Source organism: Thunnus maccoyii, chromosome 18, assembly GCF_910596095.1.
Source record: "Thunnus maccoyii chromosome 18, fThuMac1.1, whole genome shotgun sequence".
Taxonomy (NCBI): domain Eukaryota; kingdom Metazoa; phylum Chordata; class Actinopteri; order Scombriformes; family Scombridae; genus Thunnus; species Thunnus maccoyii.
The window spans coordinates 24631113-24654101 of NC_056550.1; the positions used below are offsets into that span (position 1 = coordinate 24631113).

Consider the following 22989-nt stretch of genomic DNA (forward strand, 5'->3'; position numbering starts at 1 on the left):
AGAAACAGATACATTTACATAACATTTATACAGAAATGATTTGACAAGTTGCAATGATGTGTTCAGGTTTTGTTTATTAGTTTTATGGATTATGTCGAGATGTCTGTGACTCATCAAGAGGTTAAGCCGTACCAAGCGTGTGTTTCTCATGACTTACGGGGCATTTTAAATCCCACATAAACACAAGTGATAATTAGATGCACAAAATTAAAACACTTTTTTTGATTTTTAAACCATCATTTCATGAGATGACAAATGAATCATCTATTCTAAAGAAACCGTTCTTTCATCACCAGGTGGAGTCACACAGCAGTTTGTCATGTTCAAAATTATAAATGATACAGTGTTAAATTATGCCTAAAACATTAGTGATTATTGATAGAAAAATGCACTTTGCAACACAGGATGGCTGAAGCATAAAACAAAAAAACAAACAGAGCAGATGATTGACAGTGAATAAATTCACGTTGGCTGTGGAGTGTTTCAGTTGAAATCTTTACAGATGAAGCAGAGTTTCAAGTAGAAAACTGTGAACTGTGGATTAACGAGGTGTCTAATCTGACTTTTAAAAACAAGCTATCCGCATGTTCACGACCTTTGAATATTACAACAAGTCAGATGTGAACTAGCTGCATACAGACAGAACACTACAACTCCCAGATCACAGAACTTCATAACCCCAAGTGCAATTTACTTTCACAGTATCCCCATTTACTACTGTCCTCGAACAACAAAAGCATTGACCAATCACCATAAAATCCCTTTATCTTATTTTCCATTAGTGCGTTGCATGCAGAAACAAATGACAGAGCGACAGTGATGTTTTCACAGATTTAAACCTCTCTTTTTGTTGCTTAGGAACACGTGCCAGTTGTACCAGTTACGCCGGGCGTCCTGGACGCAGTCGCCGGTGTCAGTGCAGGTGTAGCCGGCTTCACAGCAGTGCTGCATGTCGCTACAGCACACCGCCTGCGGAGAGGACAGAGAGAGGAAGGTTAAAAATATTCTGCTGCTTTTGGTATTTTGTTTATAGAATCTTTATCTGTTAATTATAATAGAAGCCAGTTTGCTGAAGCAACTCTAAGCTTTATTTAAAATTTAACCCGTTTGGTTTGGCATTTTTGATATAATCTTTAAAGTCAGCGCCTCTAATCTAAGATCTTGTACTCATCATCCTCGGCTCATCTGGGTCAACGATTTGTAAAATTGTCAAAAATGTTTCCTTGAAGCTGTGGTAGATCTTTGGGACTGTTACTACACTGCTTTTCTGTTTCCATCTATGGTCACAGGTGTCTGATTGACTCTGTCAAACAGCTGGAAGTAGGACAGGAAAAATAATCCTGACACATTGGAATTAAACAAACAAAAGCATCCCAACATCATTAAGACTGACTTAATTAACATAAAAGAAGAGTTTTGATTTGCTTTAAGAAACAAACTCTTAATTTGAAAGTACCTTGCAGCTTAAAATGAGAAGACAAACTATATTTTTCCACCTGTAACATTTTATAGTATCACACAAATGTGAAAGAATTTGAATGAGTGAAGACACACAGGGAGCTTTGATGGATTTGGGCGACGGGGTGGGATTATCCAGACTCTTTATTTCCCTCTATGTTTATCTTGCTGTTATCACTGTTGCATTTATTTTTCTCATTTAGTTATTTTTTTGTTATTATATACTGATTTAAAGTCAATAATAGTCCTTTGGCTTTATAATCGTTACACTGAGCAATAATTGACTCATAGAACCAAACTGCTCAATAAATATCTTTGGCAAAAAGTAAAAGTGGTGTAAAATAGTAGAAATGTTGAAAAAATGCCTAAAAATATACAAAACAATATAGTAAATGTACTTGGTTAGTTTACACCACTTCAGCCAACTGACATCTATATGTATACATGCAGACAGCTACGTAGAAGATAAAGTAGTGGTTCAAAAATTCTTAAAGTGAATTATTATTATTATATTATGAGGAATTATTGGATTATTAATACTCATATAAAAACATGTAAGCAGCATATTAATTCTGGGTGTCAAATTAATGTAGTGAAATAAAAACTACAATATTTTCCTCTGAAATGTGGTGGAATAACTTAAGTATAAAGTAGTATAAAATGCAAATATTCACAATGGCACAAGTATTTGACTATTTGAATATAGTTAGTTTACACCACTGTGGATTAGACTGACATAAATCTTTATATCATACACCTGCAGAGCTGCTTTTAAAACCAGGACAAGAAACAAGAAAATTCAACTTAACTTAAAATCTAGTCTCTATCCTTTGGGCTAATGTAAGAGTTTTGGATTACTTTGTATTAATTGCTTTTTACAGGAACCCTTCATTAAAGCTCATCAGCTCTGCCTGCTGGAGTTATGACTGTATATCATACGTTAGGTAAGGGGCAGCAGCCCCATGTAGTAGCGGACGTCCTGCAGCAGGTCTCCCCGTCTGCGCAGCTGGTCTCGTCATCACACTTGACGTCATTTTGCCTTAGAGGACTGAGCTGGGCATCACTGGACAGGAACACTGGTGTTAGTGGGATGGTGTCCAGCTGCAGCATGATGACCTTATGGCAGGACTGAGCGACCATGTTACAAGAGTAACCCAGAGGGCAGCAGTGCTTCTTATCTGGGCAGCACACAGCCTGCAGACAAAGTGTGCAAAGAGTCAGTGAAGATGATGTTAACGCTCTTATTTTACATAAGCAAACCTTGACAAAGTTAATATATATGCTGATAATACGGCTTATATTTTAATGTCAAAGTAGCTGCACTTTCTGTAATCTCTCCACACACACACACACACACACACACACACACACACAGCGCTCACATTCTCTATAGGGCAGCAGCCCCACTTTCCCGTGGAGAGCCGGCAGCAGCTGGTGTATTCAGGACATTGATTCTGGTCGTCGCAGCGCACGGAGCTGGGATCAACCTGAGTGCTGGTGGTCGCTGGGAGCTTGGTGTACCACGGGATCACCACTCCTTCTTTGACGCACGAGGTGTTGCGTTCGTTGCACTTGTAGTGCGTCGGACAGCAGTGGTCTCCATCAGCACAGCACACGGCCTGAAGAGAAGTGAGAGAGGAAGAGAAACTTCCACATCAGCGACGCTGGTTTCGTTTCTTCTTTCATCAGAGGTGTTATGAATAAACTTAGATTAAAGAAAAAAAGGGCAGTACAGTGAAATTCTACGAATAAAAGCCCCGTAACACTTTATTTTACAAGTGACATGTTTTCTATCAATGTTGCTGGTAATTTCCAAGGAAGGTTCCTAGAAAGCACAACAAGTAAAACCAAGTAAATATTAATTTGGGGAACTATTTTACAGTTCTGTAATTTCTGATTTAATTCACTTCTAAGAAGTGTATTGAAAAGAACTTCTGTACATACAATAATGTGGTGATTATTTTAGTGAAACAGAGAAAGTGTTTAGTACTCTTCCATGTGGTTAATCCCTGGTAGTTACTTTAGAATAACCTCGAGTTAGTCAGAGAACAACAGGTGAACTGAACAAAAATGTAAAGAATAAAGTTTCCAGTAATAGCTGAATAACAAATCAAAGGGTCACTATAGGTCAGTCTTCTTCTGAGTGTTCCTACTAATCTCCTGGAAAGTTTCATAGAAAGAATTATTTAATTTTGTACAAATGATCTTTTCTTTAAAGAAAACTTCCATTGAAATCCAACTTTTGCATGTTCAGCTGATCTGTTGGTCTCTGACTACAGTAACAGCAACTACCTGGGATTCATTAGTTAAAATTGTACCAAACACTGTCTCTGTTTTCACTAAAATAATCACTAAACTACATAGTTATTTGGAAATAAATCAGAAATTGCAGACCTTTAAAATAAAGAGATTAATTACAATAATTAATCTTCTGTAATTTAAGAGTAGGAGCCAGAAGGAATTACATTCTCCTGAGTGATTATTGTAGCCTGTAGCTGATAAAGTCAAAAAGTTAGTAAAGATGAGAATATATCAACTTGCAAAATAAGAATAACACATGTCCAGAGCTTGAGAAACCATTGACCATTATTTCACATCCCCTCAACCACTGAAAGTGTCAGTAGGTTTGTGGTGTGGGTGGGATGTTTCTTCCTGTATCTTAGTATCGAAAGGGAGCAGGCTAACTAACTATTGAGTTATCTGTACTGTTCAACAGAAAGATTAGCTCTTTTTACTTTGTTTTTTTTTAGTTTATAACTGTCTTTACATCATGCATCGTCTGTAACAACGGCTTCGTCCTCTTTTAGCATCTCTTATCTGTTTTTCTTTATCTGAATTGAGGAAATAAGACAGAAAAGCCTCCAGAAGCTTATTTTTATGCACATCATCAAATAAAAATACCAAACATTTAAAGGTTTCAGCTTCTGCAATGTTTGCATTTGCAGCTTTTCCCTACTTATTTCAATATAAGATGAATTCATTTGGGTTTTTTAACTGTTGTTCGGACAAAGAGGAGAACAAAAAAGGAAGTTGAATCATTATTGTGCTTCGTTATCGCAGTTTTATAGTTTATGAAGTTCAGTGAAGAAGCAGTACTCACCTCTGGCAGCGGGCAGCAGCCCCACTTCTTGGACGAGGTCATGAAGCAGCAGGTGGTGCCCTGAGGACAGCTGGTGTTGTCGTCACATTGGACTCTGCCCTTTTCTTCTTCCTGATCCGTCTCCTGTGGTTCCGTCTCCTCTTCCATCTCCTCCGTAGTTTGCGTCATGCTTGTCTCCTGACTTTGAGTTGTAGTGCTGGGCGCCACTTCGGCGAACGCAGGTATCTTCTGCATCATGGGTGTTGAGCCTGAGGAGCCCACGCAGGTTTGGGCGGCGAGGTCACAGGTGGTGCCAGAGGGGCAGCAGTGCTCGTGGTCTTCGCAACAGACCGCCTTTTGTACAGAACGATAGAAAATACTTTCAGTTACAAACGTTGCAAGTGATTGCGGGGAAGTTCAGTCTGAAACCAGCATCAGAAGGGCAACTGGCACCAAAAGAGACTCAGAGATGATCTCATGATGTTGGTATGCTGGCTTTTAAAATGAAGCGTGTGCGTTTACCTCAGGTAGAGGACAGCAGCCCCAGTCCCCTGTTGTCTTCTTGCAGCAGGTGGTGTCATCAGGACAACTGAAGGTGGAGTCACATGTAACGTTCCCCACCTGTGCGACCTGTATGGGGATTGTGGGTATTTTCTCGAACCAGGGCACAGAGCATGAGTCGCTATCGCAGGTCTGCGCAGCCAGGTTACATTTTTTACCTTTTGGGCAGCAGTGTATAAAATCTTCACAACAAGTGGCCTGGGAGTGAAACAATAGGAAAGACAGAAAACAATTAATTGGTAATGCCTTTAAAGGATACGACTGGAGAACAAATCTCATGTGCAGAGCCAAACCAACAATGAATTGATCCTATTTACAAGTATTGTGTGTGTATATCCTTTTCCTCTGTGCCGTAGACCTCAGTTGTTGTCTAAAAAGTATTAAAAAATGTTCTTTTGCCCTGAAGAGTTTGGTTAGTTTGCTCAGAAATGTCTCCAAAGACTAATAACATGCTTTCATTCTCCGGAGAGTAGTTCTTTGCCTCAACTTTGTGTTTAAGTTTGAGAAATTAACAATGTAGGACAAAGTCAAGAGGTTGTGATATGAAGCACAACAAGCTAACGAAGCTCTATAAACAGAAATACGTTCCCGCTCATGCTCAGTGGCGTCTGCCTTACACAGGACTACTCTCCCGTGACTGAAAAGATGATCGCTGTTATTAGACTTTGGGGCCGTCACTAAACAAACTAACATGACCAAACTCTTTATAATGAAGGAACATGTCACCCAGTGCAGCGGTGTGACTCATTGACATGTTTTTTAATAGTTTTTGGACAACAACAGAGGTCTACGACATAGAAGAAGATCAGGCTTTGGATACACACACAATACTTGTCAGTAGATCAGTTCATTGCAGCTTAAACTCTGCACATGAGTCGCATGCTTTCACATCAAAGTTAGAACTTTCTAAAACAAGAAAAAGAAGTGGCTAAAAAAATTGTACCTCTGGTAGAGGACAGCAAGACCAGTTCCCCTCTTTGGTTTTACAGCATGTTGTGCTATCCGGGCAGGATTCTGTATCATCGCATGGGACATTGCCTGGGAACAAAAATACAAATACTAAAGTCAGCTAAAAAAATATGCACTTGTCTCCTACTGTCTTGAATGTCTGTCCTCATGCTGAGAAAAAAAATGGCAGAACTGCAAATTTTGAGGAACAAAAACTTCGCTGGGGAAACACCCAGTCTAATTGTAAGAATTTAAAGTGAGACGTGTCTGTCTGCTTGCATATTTACTAAATTGTGTTTGCTTTGAGATGTTTTGCCTTGTTATTCTGCACATATGCTTTTATTCTATTTCATTGCTTTTATCATATAATGTGTTATTATCGCAATGTTTGATACTGATGGTGCTCAATCCCAACTGTCTTCTATGAGAGACGATAAAAGTAACCATGAACCTTGATAATTGTTTTTTGTAACCTCACTATTCTATGTAGAAAAGTACATTTATGGATCTCCTTTAAAATATGCACACATCACAGTGAGAATAATCGTAAAAATATCAATGAGCTTCCTTTTTTCTACATTTTTTCAGTTTACCTCCCAATTTAATTACCTGTGCACTTCAGCTTTTTTCACCTGCCAACTAAGAGTCTATGGAGGTTTTCTGAGAGCGTTTTAACATTTTAAATATCCACAGCAGGAAAAGCACAAGTTTAACCAAAAACACCAAGCCAGCATAACACCAGAGCTCTGGCACAAATACATGGAATGCAGCTGTTATTGATGTTACTAGTTAAACCTTTATCGCACAAGGCTGGATTGAACTTTACATAACAGAGGTAAAAACTGGTCTGACCAGCATTGTATCACATAGACACAGGAGGAAAAAATAATCCATGAAAAACTATTAAAAGGATAAGGAAAGGAACAACAGCCACACTCTAGTGATGCTTTTGAAAAACAGTCTTAAACTTCTTGCATCAGATTATCAAAGACTCACAGGCCTTTTTCACAGAAGACATTTTGACTTATAGTAGAAAAAGCACCGGCATTACTAATAACATTTATGTTCTATTCAAGGCAAGGTAAACTTTAAAAAGGGCTTGGAAACAAACTTTAAAAGATTGAATAAAAAAAAAGTGTGAACATGTATTCAGATATTTGAAGGGGACATTTCATGTTTCATGTGGTTTTCTGTTATTTTTATGCTGTTATGATGTCGGATGTTTTTGTTAAACACGGTCAAAGTTCCAAAACCTGTACCTACGTGTAAAAAATGCTCCCTGAAAATCAAAGGTCAGGGCTTCAACCTGCTCTGGACACTTTGTCCGCAATATTACCTCTACTTCCCCATAAAACTGACGTCAGATTTTTCCGTGCATGCCAACAAATGGCTGTTCGTTCCGTAACCTTTGTTGCTAAGGTTGTTCAATGGGTTAATTGCTTTGTCCACTTGAATATTTCGGATCTAATTCAGGCTCTAACGGGTGCGGATATATTTGAGAAGTTGACATTTTGAGTAAACAACGAGAAAAAGAAGTGAAACCCTACTACTATTGGTTGTTTACGTAGCCTCCGGACCAATCACAACAGAGTGAACTCATCGGGAGGGGGGACTTAAATAAGTAAGTAAACTTAATTTATAAAGCGCCTTTCAAAACCAGAGTTACAAGGTGCTTTACAATGCAAACAATTAAGAGAAAAAAAAATTAGATAAACAAATAAAAAGTTTAACAACACATAATATCAATAAAACAACGATAAAACCATAAAAACTACACGGAGATCGGATACAACAATAAAAACAGTGAAAGCAACATGGAGAGCAATCACGCATTATGAGATAAGGTGTTTACGAAAAAAGAGAAAGGAGCTAAACGGCCTGTTCAGACAGAGGCTGAGCTGAGGGGCTGCAGTAAGGATCAATATAAGATAAATAAGGAGTTTTTAAAACCGTAAATCATGTAGATATTCTAAGTGGAGCCCCAGAATAAAAAAAAATATAGACTTGAAAATGTGCACGATACGTCCCCTTTAACTGTCCCAGTGAGCCATGACAGTGTCAATAACAGAAGCAGCCAAATGTAATTCAGTTATCTTTAATTTTATTATTTACATCTGTGCTTTTCCTACTGTAACAAGTGCCTACAGCATGCAGAACAAATGCTGCTTTCGCCTCGATAGAGCTGTCTCACAGCAGGCATTTTTGTCTTGTCATAGCAGGAAATAACCCGTAACATTCACATCTAGCTGTGCCAAAATGTTGCGCATGCACTGACACACCTTAATGAAACACGGCCTTTATTGGTGTTATTAAATCAAATAAAAGTCTACAGATACAGTTGGACCTTAAACTATTAGAGGCTGCTTTGAAAATATGCATCTGCTCTCATTACGTGCCTGTTAAGATACATCTGTGAGACACTACAGGAAACCACAGAACTGTAATGCTTTTCTACTTTATTTTTAGGTGTGCTACTCGCTCTCCTTAAATAGATAAAAATCTCACCTGTAGCTTCAGTGACAGATGACACTGAAACTTCCCCCTCACAAGGAGGAAGCGTATTCGCTTTGGTGACTTCGGGGACTTTTTCTGAGCTCTCATTATGAGCTGCTTCTGCAACGACTTGTTCACTCTCTGAAAAAACACACACAAACACTTTTAGACAATGATTCACCAGAACAAAGAGGAAGTAAGTTTTTTTTTTTTTTAGCGAAGAACAAAACCTGGTCTGACCTTTCTGGTTCTCCCAGTCTGCTCTTATCCTAGCAGGCAGTTTGGCCCACATCGGTGTCTCTTTCTTGGTAGATGAGGAGATACATTTGGACTGTTCGATATCGCATGTATTCCCTTCAGGGCAGCAGTGAAGCTTATCCTCGCAGCACACGGCCTGTTTAGACAATTAAGACAACAAGGAGTCTCAGAAACACACAGGACAAGAACCCATCATTTCTTTATTGTCATCTCTGAGCACTACACTGGGAGCAGCAGCCACAATTGGGACCAACTGTAGCTCTTTTTTGCCAGTGTCAGTGGTCATTAACCCTTACAAACATACCCTTTGATGGTGGGAGGAAACCGGAGCACCCGGCGGAAACCCACACAAGGACAGGAAGGCTGGGAAGTAGCAACAGTGCTAACCATTGAGCCACCGTGTAAAGTCACGATAACGGGCCATGCAAATCCATCATTTCCTTACTTCTAATCTCACTCATGCTATAGAGAATGTATGCGTATGTCTACAATGAAAAGGTCACCAGTGTTTTACCTCTGGCATGGGACAGCATCCCCATTTTCCTTCGGGGGTTTCGCAGCAGGTGGTTCCATCCGGACACTCTGACACTCCGTCGCTGCACAGAACCGCAGTCGCAACTTCTGCAACAACATCACAAAAGATCACATTTAAAACAAGATGTCTATAATAAGAGTGATAAAAGTAAACCATTTATAGGAATAAATAGGAGTTGAACCTTTTTTGATGCAGGATCGGCTGTCTGCGCTGCACTGGAGCCCCTCGGGACAGCAGTGTTTCCCATCAGAGCAGGGGATTCCCTACCGGAGGTCCAGAAATCACAATTCACTTAATAAATACAATTTAAATGAGTGACTTTTAGATTGGATTCCCTCTAGGAAGTAGGTTTACTCTACGATTAATGCATTAATGTTTTTATGTAACAACAAGGGTTCAATTTTACTTGAACCTTTGCAATGCACTTTTCTTTGGTCTGCGCCTGACAGCAACAACAGATCTACATTTGGGATAAAATGCAGCTGCCGGAGTCTAAGAAGTTCTGATGTCTTTGCGTTGGCCACCAATACAAAATCCTCCTCCTGACCTACACGGCCTTAAACATATCAGCTCCCTCTTACATCTCCGGTCTTATTATTCTATATATTCCATCACCCTTTACAGTACGTTCTCTTGATGCTGGTTACTTATCTGTTCCTTGATTTAAATATTTGGAGGTTAGAGCTTTTGCCCATCATGCTCCCTTTCTTTTGAATAAACTTTCACTGCATATTCGGGAGGTAAGCTTGGTCAAAATTTACATACATATCTTCTCTGTGTGTCGTCATCTCTTCTTGTTTCACCAGCTGGGAAAGCAAATATTGTTGGGCAAGTGGTCTCCGTAACTCAGTCCTGTTGCTAATGTGAACTTCATTTTATTAACATTATTGCCTGTATGTTTGGGACTCTGCTTGTGTATTTTAACATGTAAAGTTTCAAAAGTCTGATGTTAAGTGCGCGGAGACTCTTCGGGTGATGTGCGCTCTAAATAAACTACACTTCAGAGAAGCGAACAGGTTCAGCTTGTAAACCAAAGAGGAAAAGATTCACTTTTGTGGCAGGAAGTCACTGAGCTTTTTGGAGAACAACTATTAGTTCTGCATAACGTGTACATGATGAACTCCGCCACTGATTTGATTTCATTGTTTTTGCTATTTTTGTTCTTTAACCTGATTTTTTTTCTGTTTCTCCAGCCTTGTAACAATTATTCAAAAGGAAAAACTTGATTTATTTATTAAAAATGATATATTGTGGAGTGACCTGGTAGCTGAATGGTTGCTGCACATGTCACATACCTGCAACCTCCCTAGTTCAGTTCTAGTCTTTGTTTCCTGTCTGCTGCTTCACTATCAACTTAAAAATTATATATTGTCATGTTATAACTGTGTTTTTCACGAGGTTTGATTACCTGAGCAAGAGGACAACAGCCAAACCTCGTCAAGGCCCTCAAACAGGAAAACTCAGGAGGACACCGTGACTGATCGGGACAGATGTTGTCATCTCCCTCTCCCATGTACGCCCTGATCATCCTGAAGGACTGCAGAGAGGGAGGAGAAGGGACAATCTCACTGTATCATCTGTATCACTGTTCATGACATCATGATGCCTCTTTCTTTTCTTACTTTAGAGAGTCCAGGTTGATCAGCAGAAGCTCTTTCCGCCCAGGGGACGGACACGGTGGCGTTCACACAGCTGGATGTGGACATGTCGCAGACTGTGCTCTCAGGGCAGCAATGTATGTGATCCTCACAGCACTCAGCCTATGGAGATGACAGTAGTAGAAACACTTTGACTACCAAAGTTTTAACACTGTTATCAGACCTCCTAAATGAGGCGCAAGCTTTTATCTGACTAATTAAGTAGTAAAACACCTCAAGGGATGAATAGTACCTCTGTACGGTCTTTCATTCTTTTAACTATAGTGTACAATAGGATGATTATCTCATATGTGTATTTTACTATATGATGGACACAGGGACAAAGTATTCTACTGAAGCTGAAGTACTGTGACTTTGCTTGGGTTTGTCTGGTGATAAAGGTTATTGTGCGCAAATCAACTCATGCAAAAGTTGCTAATTTACTTTCTTTACCTGTGTCAAATACACGAGCAGGTTTATCATTATATTATGAAATATATATAAGAAAACTGTTGCAACTTTTTAAGTGAGATTGAGAAGTTTTCAGAGATACTAAATATGTCTTTAAGGAATATTCCTTCAGGGGTAAATCTATTTATTTACCATAAATTTATAGGAAAATACATCAGGTTGAAATAAACTGGAATTTTCCTCTAAACCAAGGAGAGCTGTATGGAAAATGATGCACAAAACATCTATCATTTTTCATTACAGAAAACATTTAAGCATGTTTTCTTATTAATATTTTACACAATGTAGGAAACAGTACATTGTTGAAAGGAGAACATGCAAATTATATGTTTTTAAGTGATGTTTCTGTGGTTGCTATGAAGCTTTTTGGGAGATTATCAGGATTTTGAAGGGCCAGTATCTGCAACTGTGCATCATCTCCACTCCAAAAAGCTTCAATCAGAGCTCGCTTAAGTAAAATGACTACAAAACTAGTCTAAACTAGTCAGTTACAACAGTGGTTGCAATTAGTTTCTTCCAATTCGTTGCTTGCTGGACGTGTTTCTGCTCAGATAAACTGTATTTCAGGGCGTGCATGCTGGTTGTGTCTACCTGATCAAACGGGCAGCATTCGTAGCCGTTGGCCGGGTGTTTGCAGCAGGTTTGACCTTCCTCACATCTCCCTGCATCTGGACACTCATCTGCACCAGCTAGGGCCAAGAGTGCCCAACAGATCACAACCCACTTCTGCATCTGCACACAGAGGACAACAACAGAGGAAAAGTGAAAGGGATGCATGTGGAAATCCCCTCCACACTCCACTTTACATCAGAGAAATTTTTTTTTTTTTTTGCATTAAATGCTGCAGAAACTCTTGATTAGAAAATATCAAATGACAGTAATAATCAGCGTGCTCATATAAAGGGACTGTCTGTAAAAAAAACTAGTCTGCCTACTCTGTTAATGTAATATATTCTCTGGAAGTGAGTCACAAACGGCATAAACAAAAATTCAGTTAACGGTCTTACTTCCTTATTTCCTGAAGTCCAATGCAATCATACTTTGTCGCGTGCTTACACTTGTATTCCTATTTGTACTTGTTTGTATTTCTCAATAAAGAAGCAAGTCAAACAAAATAAAATAAATAAACTCACTTTCACTTTCGTTTAGCTTGCATACAAAGAGAAACACGCACTGTGTCTCAAAAAATCTCGGCTAGTCGGAATTAACTGTGAAAATTTTTGCACAGGAGGATTATTATTTACAAAACTGTTTTAATCTAAGCAATTAATAGTTGTCTAAATGTCCTGTCCTTTGCAGGTCAGTTAAATAACTTTACCAAGCAAGTATATGAAATTATTTAAGGCTTAAAAAAGAGATTGCGCTCTTACCTTGTTAGTAGACTTGAAGGGCTGTTGTGAACAGTCAGGTGTTTCACAAGTGTCTCACTGGAGTGTAACACAAACGTTGATCTGCATTGGCTTGAACACCACGCCCCCAAGAGAGAGAGAGAGAGAGAGAGAGAGAGAGAGAGAGAGAGAGAGGAGAGAGAGAGATGGGCAGAGAAGAGGAGCAGCTCACACTCTCTCTGAATACTTTGCAGCGCCTCTCTTTGTCACTTCCATTAAATTATAACATTTTAAATTATACGTGACGTGTTAAACTTGCTCCAGTTTAGCCGTATGCGCTGTAGGTTGGAGCTGAACTGATGGACAAACTTGTTTACATGCGACAGCTGCAGCGCAACGCACCGCCGCGTCCAGCAGGCGGCGCCAGAGCTACAGCTGCCGCGGAGGCAGGGGGCGGGGCCTGCCGCTCCACCGCAGATCTACACAACATAGGGACCGGTCTCACTCGTCAGTAAGACGAGCCAAGTCATATATAGATCTGTGAAGTCTGTATTCTGCGTGTGCGACTTGTCTGCACGTCTGCGACTTACAAACTGCAAGCTCAGTCCAAAAACATGTTTACTGGTTATCCACAATGGAGAAACGGAGGAGGTTGTGGCATTGTAGAGGAATTTAACGTTAGCTAATAAATGTGGCAACGGAACGTTAGTGTGACTGTGATGGATGAAGGCGGATATATTTTACAACGACGCTCGCAGCTAAAGTAGAGGTGAGTAACGTTAGCTTGGTTAGCTAGCTAGCTAAGCTAGCTTGAATGAGCCGATAACGTTACCTAAAAAGCTAACTTAGCTAACGACTCAGGTGACAGGTCCGTTTCTATCAAATGCATAATTTTAAACTTTCTATTAAAGATGTTATAATATATTTTGGATGTAAACACCCTACAATTGATTTTATTGTTAATGTGATGATTGTAATGGGTACGTTTTTTATTCACAAATGTCTTTTTTTCAGGAAATTACCAATATTTTCTCTGTTCCTTCATGATTTCACACATTTTTTGACCTCTAAAACCTCTTCAAAACAGGAAGAGTGTCTGTACAATCGTTTACTATAATCACATTTTTGAAAACATGTAGAATTGCCTTTATTTGGTTTTAATATATCTATTTACTGTACTTTTATTACTATTATATTATTGTCACTGTCCTTTTCTGTTACAAGACTCTAGTATAATTTCAATTCACAATAGTTCACATAACGGTTATGATCAATACATCCATAGTTATGATAAGTAAAGTTTCGGCACGTTTACAGAATAACGTTTTCTACATATTTGGACGAGGTTTAAATGCATTTTCTTAATTATTGATTTTGACTCCTCTAGTGTGGCTTAAAATATAACAATTTTGTTCGTGTATTAAGTAAAATAACGTAGTAAAGTAGGAAATGGACAGATTGTGACAACATTTAATTTCGTACATTTACTAAACTGTCTGTCCAGCAAGGTTAGGTTTTATCATTTGAGTTTCTGATTTGGACAATCCAACAGTAAAACATTAATCTAATCTAACGCGAAGGTAGTGAATGTGTCGTTTCCGCTTTTTCATTAACTTATATATTGTCAACATGAGTGTAGTGTGTAATTTAGGTTTAGCATGTTGAGGATGAGATGAGGACATGATGAAACTGCTTGCAATGTTGTGTAACTTATGTGAAGGTGACAGAAATGACATTAAAGGACAGGTTCACAATTTTTCAAGTGTGTCTTAAAACAACAGTCAACTGCCCAAATGAACACTGACACATGTTTTTCTTGCTGTAATCATTCCTCCTGTTCATACTGACCATTAGAAGATCCCTTCATAATGCACTTATAATGTAAGTGATGTATTTAACAGTTTATCTGAAGCTATTATGAAGCTTCAGAGCAGCTCAACAGGGAAACATTGTCTATGGAAACAAAAAGAGGGAATTTCATGCTAAAAAGACTAAATGTGTCAGATATGCACTTGATATGACTAACTCAGACTGCTGAAGACTCATATAAGCTTCACATCAACTTTTAATAACTTTGTGGACACACTGGGGATTTTGGCCTCCATCACTTATATTGAAAGCACATTTGAAGGGGATCTTTTAACAGCCAGTATGAACAGGAGGAATGATTACAGCGAGGAAAACCCCTTTCACTGCTCACATGGACACCTGACTGTTGTTTTAAGACAGAAAAATTGTGAACCTGTCCCCCACATCTCATTTTTTTGCATGCAGTAGAACAGGAGAACAACACCTGTTTGGCAAAGCAGCTTATTGGCGGGGCAAACCTCGAGGGCCAAGTGGCTATAACTGTCAGACTAAAGTGTAATTAACTCTAGAAATAGGACGAGCCAGAGGAAACAAATGTCAGGCACACAGGTAGACAAACAGGAAAGTTAGAGATGGCTGTTATTCATCAAAAAACAAACAAAAAAGTCCTCCACAGTGCTCATTTTCCTAAAGCACATTCAGACAATTCAGAGTTGCATGCAAGCCACCCTGCTCTTTCATGTCTTGGCTGCTAGTAATGCATTTGTTCGCTGCTGTGGATGATTTTTCAAACAACAGTAAACATCACATATGTCAGAAGCACATTTCTTGATCAAATAATATGAGTTTATGGCTGATTTTAGATGTTTATTTAGCCGCTCTCTCAGTTAGGAGTGGGCCAGGAGAAGAGGCTCTCGGTGGCTGTGCGGTGAGATTGGAGACGTGCATGTTATAGATAAGCTATCGTGATGTTTCAACGACCCCATTATGGCAGCTCCACCTAGACTAAACCAGCTCACATCATTGCAGGACGCCTGGTCTGACTTTATTACACAGTAATGATAATAGGTCAGTTAAAACAGTTGGGTAACACTTTCTTACCTAATTTGTGTTGCCATGACACTAATGTAGAGCATCTCAGGAGCTGAAATCACACAATCGGCATTATTACTTAACCAGACAGTGAACCAGCCACAAACTCGGTGTAAGGTTTCTTATCCAGCGAGACACCAGCACTCCTCCTTTTAATTGTATTACATAACAAGAGGACAGGGACACCTGGCCGCAGCAAACAAGATCAAACTACATTGTTGGACAGGCTCAGAAAACACCTCCTGTGAAGTTTAGTGAGAGTACATAGTGTTCTCAGTGTGACGTGGTATGTTTTTTTTTTTCTCGGTCTGACAGGTGGGCATGATGGGGGAGCAGGCCGTTAGCGGCGCTGTGGCTGCAATCTCTCCAGTGCAGCAGATGCTGGCCTCTGGCACTGGAGCCCTCCTCACATCTATTTTTGGTGAGATAATGGAAACAAAGACACGTTTGCCACATTTTCTCATGCGCTGCAATCAGTTTCTCAATCAATTACTTTATTTGTTTACAGTCACACCGCTGGATGTTGTGAAGATCAGGCTGCAGGCTCAGCAGACGCCGTTCCACCAAGGTAAGACAAGGATCTAGAAGTCTTCTTCTTCTATGGTGTTGTATTACATTTTATCTCTATTGTTGGAGTCTTTGCTTTTAACAGCTGCTCGTGGATGCCATTTTTATCTCGATGCTTTTCTAACCCGACTGCACCTGTCCTTTGTGTCTCTTGTGCTCTCTTCATATCTATGTTTTTTTTACACGCTATGTCTCTTGTCTTTTCTCTATTCTCTATTCTGCCTTTGCTTTTTTTTTTTTTCTCCCTCATAGCTTTAGCTCCTGAATCTGCTCCATGGGGTGGTGTCATCCGCCCTTCCAAGTGTGAGTATCTGACCTGCTGCTGCTGTTGCTGCTGCTGCTGCTGCATGCTAATCATGGCTTGTGGTTTGAAAACACACCGTTGCATCACAGCTTTCTGTGTTCGGCCACGTGGTCAAACTACAGTAAGCCCCCCCTCCCTTTGCAAATAGACCCACGTGATTTTTATCAGTTTAAATGTGCATGTTTTTGTTTCACTGCTTGGCCCCTTAGTCGTATTTTTGTTTGTTGGTGTATAAAGTCTTAAGTTTTACGACTCAACCTTTTATTCTGGCAGATTTTCTTTTACTCCTGCTCAGTCATGATCCAGTCACTAGTGAATGTTATGTTTTTTCTCTCCTGCGATATTTCCACATGGTAAAATGCATAGCGGGGGCTGGTTGTGAAATGAACCTTTTTTTAGAGTTTCCTCAAAGGTTTTGTCGATAGTCGGCTTTAAACAAACAGGCAGAGTAAGCAGTGACAAGGACAGCCCTGATCTTATCTCCCGAGTAGCTCTGCGGTCATTGCCGTTGAATGTATTATTAATCACATTTCTCTTCTCCGTAAAGGCTATACACATTAGTTCATAACAGTTATAACTATTTATCAGGGTCTTGAAAAGTCTTAAAAAGCATTAAATTCAGCTCTCTCAAAACAGGAAGGTATTAAAAAGTCTTAAATCTTCTTGCCTTCCATAGACATCATCATTAGTTCAAGCTTTTTTTTATGTGGTTGCAGCTGTGGCGAGGCGTTTTGCATCTGTTAACTACAGGTGAGATGACATGACAGTGGATTGTGCTGCAGGAAGCTCAATTCTCCATTGTTACTGTTGGCCACAGTAGTGAGGAAGCTCTTCGTTTAATAATTAGCGTCAATGTTTTGAAAAACTTTAATCAACTTAAATTATAAATGATTTTGTAATTGGTTAATCCATCCAATTAATCCATTTTCTGCCAATTATTCAAGTCCAAGTCATGTTAATTGAATAATTATATTAGTAGGAGCTGGAGACTACTGACAAAAATGAATAAATATCAATATATAATATAATTTCCTTATCAGATAATTGTAGGCCTTGTTGTACCTGCTGGTTTTCTGGGTTAACAGTATTACATTAATTCTATGTGGCATTAAAAGGTCTTAACTTTAATTTGGTGAACACATCTGAAACCCTGATTTACATGTTTCCCCAGAAGCTTGTGTTTAGATCCTCTTATTGCTGGAGTCTTACAGTTACTGTGTGCTTTGTTGGTATTTTTAGTTCTTCTGACCATGAGTTGTTGTGTCTGTCACAGGGAAGTGTTTCCTGTATTGTAATGGGCTGATGGATCACATCTACGTGTGTCAGAATGGAACCAGCTGCACCAGCTGGTACAAAACACCGACACATTTCAGCGGGACTCTGGTGAGTACGATCGCCGCGGTCAGAACAATCTTTTTACCCACAAGATGGTTTTAAATATGTCAAGTTTGTTTGTTTTGATTTTTTGTGCCACAGGATGCTTTTGTGAAAATCACTCGTCATGAAGGGCTCAGGTCTTTGTGGAGTGGGCTCCCACCGACACTGTGAATATCAAAACTCTCTGCAAGAAAATGTTAAAAACACTTGTATAAAAACACTGATGTAAGTGCTCTTATTAATTTGAAACTCTCTTTATTTGTGTGTGTATTTAGGGTTATGGCGGTACCTGCCACTGTCATCTACTTCACCTGCTACGACCAGCTGCGGGACTTCCTAAGATGTGGTCTGGGTTTCCAGGGCATCCATATACCCCTTGTTGCCGGGGGTCTTGCCAGACGTAAGTGCAAGAAAACACAAAAACATACATCCTAATTGTACGATGTTTGTTTTTGACTTCCACTATATGTATGTGTGTGTTGCAGTGGGGGCTGTGACAGTGATCAGCCCTCTGGAGCTGGTGAGGACGAAGATGCAGTCGCGTCGGCTGTCCTACAGCGAGCTGGCGGTGTGTATCCGCTCTGCTGTGGCCCAGGACGGCCTGCTGTCACTGTGGAGGGGCTGGGGACCCACCGTTCTCAGAGACGTTCCCTTCTCTGGTGAGAGCAGCACAGATGACGATACATCCCCCCATAGACTTTGAAATGTGACTGTATGATGAAGTTTTATAGGTTGAAAAATTAATCTAATCCTCAATAGAAACTCATCAAACCGCTCCTGCAACAAAATCCACTCCTCTGTTGTGATTTTAAAATCTTTAGTATGTCTCAAAACTGCTGTCACTTCATTAGAACATGCAGACCTGTCAACCTGTACGCCTGTAGCCTGCTGAAAAGCAATAAAAGAAGAAGAATTCGACCAACCATAGCACCGGATTCATTCCTCTAGCCTTCACCCAAATATCAAGCGGGGATGAATCATGATTGACAAATGCGTAATGTCATTTCAAGAGGCTGCAAATCGACAGCAACATGATTTTATCCCTCTCGTTCCCCCTCCTCACTCCGGCTGGCTATTTCCTCAAGTGAGGACGCTTCTTTTAACTCTTTTGCAAACGGACTGGGGTGGATGTGGAAAGTTGAAATTGTGAATTGAGTTAAGTTAACGCAGACTTAGCCTAATGTTAGGTAATTTGCAAGCTAGCTTGTTTGTTCACCAGGCATTTAAGGTGGCAAAATAACGTTAGGATATATTGTCCGTGTGACGCAGATTGTAAAACGTGACTTTTAAAGTGTGTACTCATAATTATCGCAGCAGCCAAACCCGTAACGGTAATAAGAGGAGCAGTGGCATGATGGGGAAAAAAGTGAGTTAATGTGCTGCAGAAATAGAGGGATGTGATGACTTCTACAAGTTTCAACAGTCACGTTCATATTCAGCCTGTATTGTCATTAGGTCATCATGCTGTTCAGTCATCGCCTTCCTATAATGAGAACTGTTGTATTAATCAGCTCTAAAAATATTTATTTCACCATAGTCACAAAATAGTCTGTTTAGGGTTTTACAGCTACATTGTCATCATCTGTACAAATCAGCTGAAAATCATATTTTCAAAAATCAAATTGACTTAAAGTTTGATAATTGTGGAGGTTGTAATCAAAAGAAACTATATAAATGCAGCAGTAGTAGCAGGTTATGTGTAGCCTGAGTGAAATTGTGTTCCTTAGTAAGCTGTGTTCAGGCAGGTGAAAGACAAATGGACAAACAGGCAGAAATGACCGACTAACAGTAGAGGCATCTGCAAATATTTTTGTAAACAATCTGTTATCGGTATCAAGAATTTTCATATCAGTGCATCCCTCAAATTTTTGTCTGCTTGACTGCTGCATGTATGCAAATGATGTACGCATGTTTGCAAATTATGTACAATAATTCATTGTGCGAACAGCAGTGATTTGCATCTGACATCTATGTCGCGGAAATGGTACTCAAAAAATTCGTGGAGGGTCGGCAGGTCTGGAACAAAGCTAAATACACTGCTTCTCTGTTGTGGTACCGCCGCTTGAAGCTCTGCAGGAAGAAGCATTTAGAGCCATAGTTTTGCAAAAATGTGAAAGTGAAATTGCAAAAGTGAAACCCACTTAGACTGATGGATGGATCTGAGAAATTTATGTGAATGTTTTGACTTTTTGTACCATGAAACTACAAACCATTTGCAGCTACCTCTCCAGCTCCCCGAGGGCGAGTGTTTGATACCTAAAAGATACATTTGGGGAGTTAAATAAACATAGAAACCTTTTTTGTGGATTACATGCTGTCAAATTTTGACAGAAAAATGACAAAGTACAAAGTTTAAGATGACTACAATGTGGAGCAAAACAACTGTTTGTGTGTATTTGCAGCCCTGTACTGGTTTAACTATGAACTGGTGAAGGCTCAGCTCTGTGAACAAGCCCGAAGGCCTCAAGCCAACTTCTCCATCAGCTTTACAGCAGGCGCCATCTCTGGAGCTGTGAGTACTCAACGTTAATGAAAACACACACCTGTCCTCCATATTAAATCTGTTTTTAATTACTACTGACTGTAGTGTTCATATTTCATTAACAATTATTAGTAAATGATAAGACATGATAACCGTTGGTCTAAAATTCTGATTAATTCAGTTAGAATGCATTAAAAAAAAATGCAGCCTTGAGAAATCAGGATGTTTTCTTTAATTTTACTGACCAAGGTGATCTATTCTTTTATAAATACATCACACCTCCTACTACTTCAGGTCCGGCTCTTAACAATGAGCGCATTGTCAGGGATATGTTTAGAGAAGTAGGCCAGTTTTTGACCCACATCCACAACGTAATGTCTCTTGAGCAATAATTAAGCAACTGCCCTCCTGATACGAGTCGTGAAGTTATCCTTCACGTGCGGATAATATTTAAGCTTTTGAGGTGTAATCATTGCAGCAGCAGCAGCTATGTATCGTCCAGAATTTGACTGTTCATGTCCGTCACGTTATCCAGATCGCTGCAATCCTGACGCTGCCTTTTGACGTGGTGAAGACTCGCAGGCAGATTCAACTGGGAGAGATGGACACTCTGGGAGGTCTGTTTCTGCTTATTCTCTGTGATGCAGGCAGTTGTGTTTCCTGTATGTATTTACTTATGTGCAATGTTAAATCTTCTGATTACTGTCTCTCCTAGTTCCCTTAAGGAGAACCACATCCACATGGCACATAATGAAAGAAATTCGGACTGAACTGGGCTACAGGGGCCTTTTTGCAGGTGCACACTCATGCAGTCTTAAATCAATATAAAAAACATCATTTTTGCTTTGCTAAAAGCTGAAACTGAAGTGAAAACTTTTTGTATTTTTTCGCAGGTTTCATGCCCAGGGTGATCAAAGTGGCCCCAGCCTGTGCTGTTATGATCAGCACCTATGAGTTTGGAAAGACCTTCTTCCAGAAGATGAACCTTGATCGAGAGCGACTGGCATCCTGAAGGGTTGTCGGCGTGGCGCTGGGTGTTGCTCAGTAGGAGAAAAGAGTTCATGGCAACACACAGATGCAGACTTTAATACCAGGACAGTTGGGACAAGGTCTTCTCAAACCGAGTCTTGAGGAAGAGGATTTGTTTTTTTTTGTTGTTTTTTATTTTAAAGTGAAGAAGAGGATTCCGCACATTTCTGGGATGCTGCGCCCTGCAAGTCCACTCTCTTGAAATGTTACTGTGGTTAAGACTTGAGACACAACTTGATCCTCGAACACAATGTGGAGTTTGACTAACGGACGTGGAAATCTTTAAGGAGAATGTTTTTTGGATGAGCAAAGGAAGGGACTTGTACCAAACTCCAAGGACACGGATCACACCTCTGTGCACATTCTCAAAAATACAGTAATAATAAGTCCTGTGATAATTCAATGATTCTCTCTTACCTGGAAATTTCACATGTTCAATACCCACTACAGTTAATTGTTTATGATGAAGACGCTGACAAGGCTGTTGTCATCTGAACCTCTGAATACGTTAAAATGACATAACTTGATCTATGCAGGACTGAGGTGTAAGGAGTAATGCTTAATGGGAAAATATAAAAACACTGCATCGGTAATATAGCACAAGTTTTAGGAAAATGTTCTCATTCTCATACTTTGTATTGCCTGACAAACTGCATGGAGCGTACAGCTTAATTCAAGACAGAATCTAAATAAGCTGGGTCACCCTGCATTAGCATTACTGCATTACTCTGCATTCCTGTAGCAGTAAAGTATTGAAGTTTTGACTTTCATCTACTAAGTAGATGACTGACAAATCTGTTTTGTATGTGGGATAAGTTCGACCATTGGTAGCACTTTACATTTACAACACAAGAGATGTGAAATGAAATCATAAAAGTTAACTACAGGTTGTTATGTTTGTTGAATGTACGCCTCTTTTCTGTTCTCACAATTGGAGGAAAGCCATAGTATTTGACACAGAAGGCCTGGTTATAATGAGTGAACATGCACTTAATTTCGTCAAACGAAATTAATGCAAGCCTTCTTGGAATTTTATGTCGATGCATGGATTTAGCAGTTTATGCTATGATTATATTACAAAGAGCAACAATGTTCAACATCTGTGAAAACCTCCACAACCAGCTTCACAAATATCACACACAAATGTTCTGAAAATTTGCCAAGGTATGGTGGTGCGAAAAAGAAAAAAACAAAAGGCTTTCCAAACTTCCCTGCGTGGCATTGTGGCGTTAAATTACTTTTGAATTTCTTGCCTGCAGTGGAGACATTATCAGAACTTGTTACAACACTGGATCATAAAACAATATTGCTGCCTTAACCAAAAAAGGTAGAATGTTTCCGTTGTTTTTTTATGAATTAAATGATAATAAACTATAAGACAGCTCCATTTTTATGTTGTGTGATTTATATTTATTTAGGAGTCTGTAAATGTCCAACATTATTCAAGATAACAAAGAAGTGGTGTTTATATATCTCTCTCACTATCAGCATTTATGTCCTGTAAATGCTGATAGTGAGAGATACATATACTGTGTCTCACTACTAAAGCATAAAAATGGCC

The 22989-nt window shown here is 39.5% G+C and overlaps 2 protein-coding genes across 3 annotated transcripts; one reads left to right on the plus strand and one right to left on the minus strand.

Annotated features, from left to right (window-relative positions):
* Window positions 1–56: 56 nt before the first annotated feature.
* grna (granulin a) lies at window positions 57–12915 on the minus strand. Its single transcript, XM_042394171.1, has 14 exons — window positions 12811–12915; window positions 12032–12172; window positions 10955–11092; window positions 10741–10869; window positions 9514–9595; window positions 9312–9418; window positions 8780–8933; window positions 8552–8680; window positions 6042–6136; window positions 5060–5296; window positions 4559–4891; window positions 2841–3077; window positions 2398–2652; window positions 57–969 (listed from the first exon to the last, which is right to left on the minus strand). Exons 2-14 carry the CDS (start codon window positions 12170–12172, stop codon window positions 826–828), a joined length of 2181 nt encoding a protein of 726 aa, XP_042250105.1. The 5' UTR covers window positions 12811–12915; the 3' UTR covers window positions 57–825.
* A 320-nt stretch (window positions 12916–13235) lies between these two features.
* On the plus strand, window positions 13236–22815 carry slc25a39 (solute carrier family 25 member 39). Of its 2 annotated transcripts, XM_042394176.1 has the most exons (12): window positions 13237–13537; window positions 15985–16090; window positions 16178–16237; window positions 16489–16539; window positions 17814–17923; window positions 18017–18084; window positions 18193–18317; window positions 18403–18576; window positions 20320–20429; window positions 20935–21016; window positions 21115–21195; window positions 21293–22815. In XM_042394176.1, the coding sequence occupies exons 2-12, from the start codon at window positions 15991–15993 to the stop codon at window positions 21409–21411; spliced, it is 1080 nt and encodes a 359-aa protein (XP_042250110.1). In that variant the 5' UTR covers window positions 13237–13537; window positions 15985–15990; the 3' UTR covers window positions 21412–22815. The 2 variants fall into 2 exon arrangements, with proteins under 2 accessions (XP_042250111.1, XP_042250110.1); XM_042394177.1 differs by lacking the exon at window positions 16489–16539 and having other exon boundaries at window positions 13236–13537.
* Window positions 22816–22989: the final 174 nt, after the last annotated feature.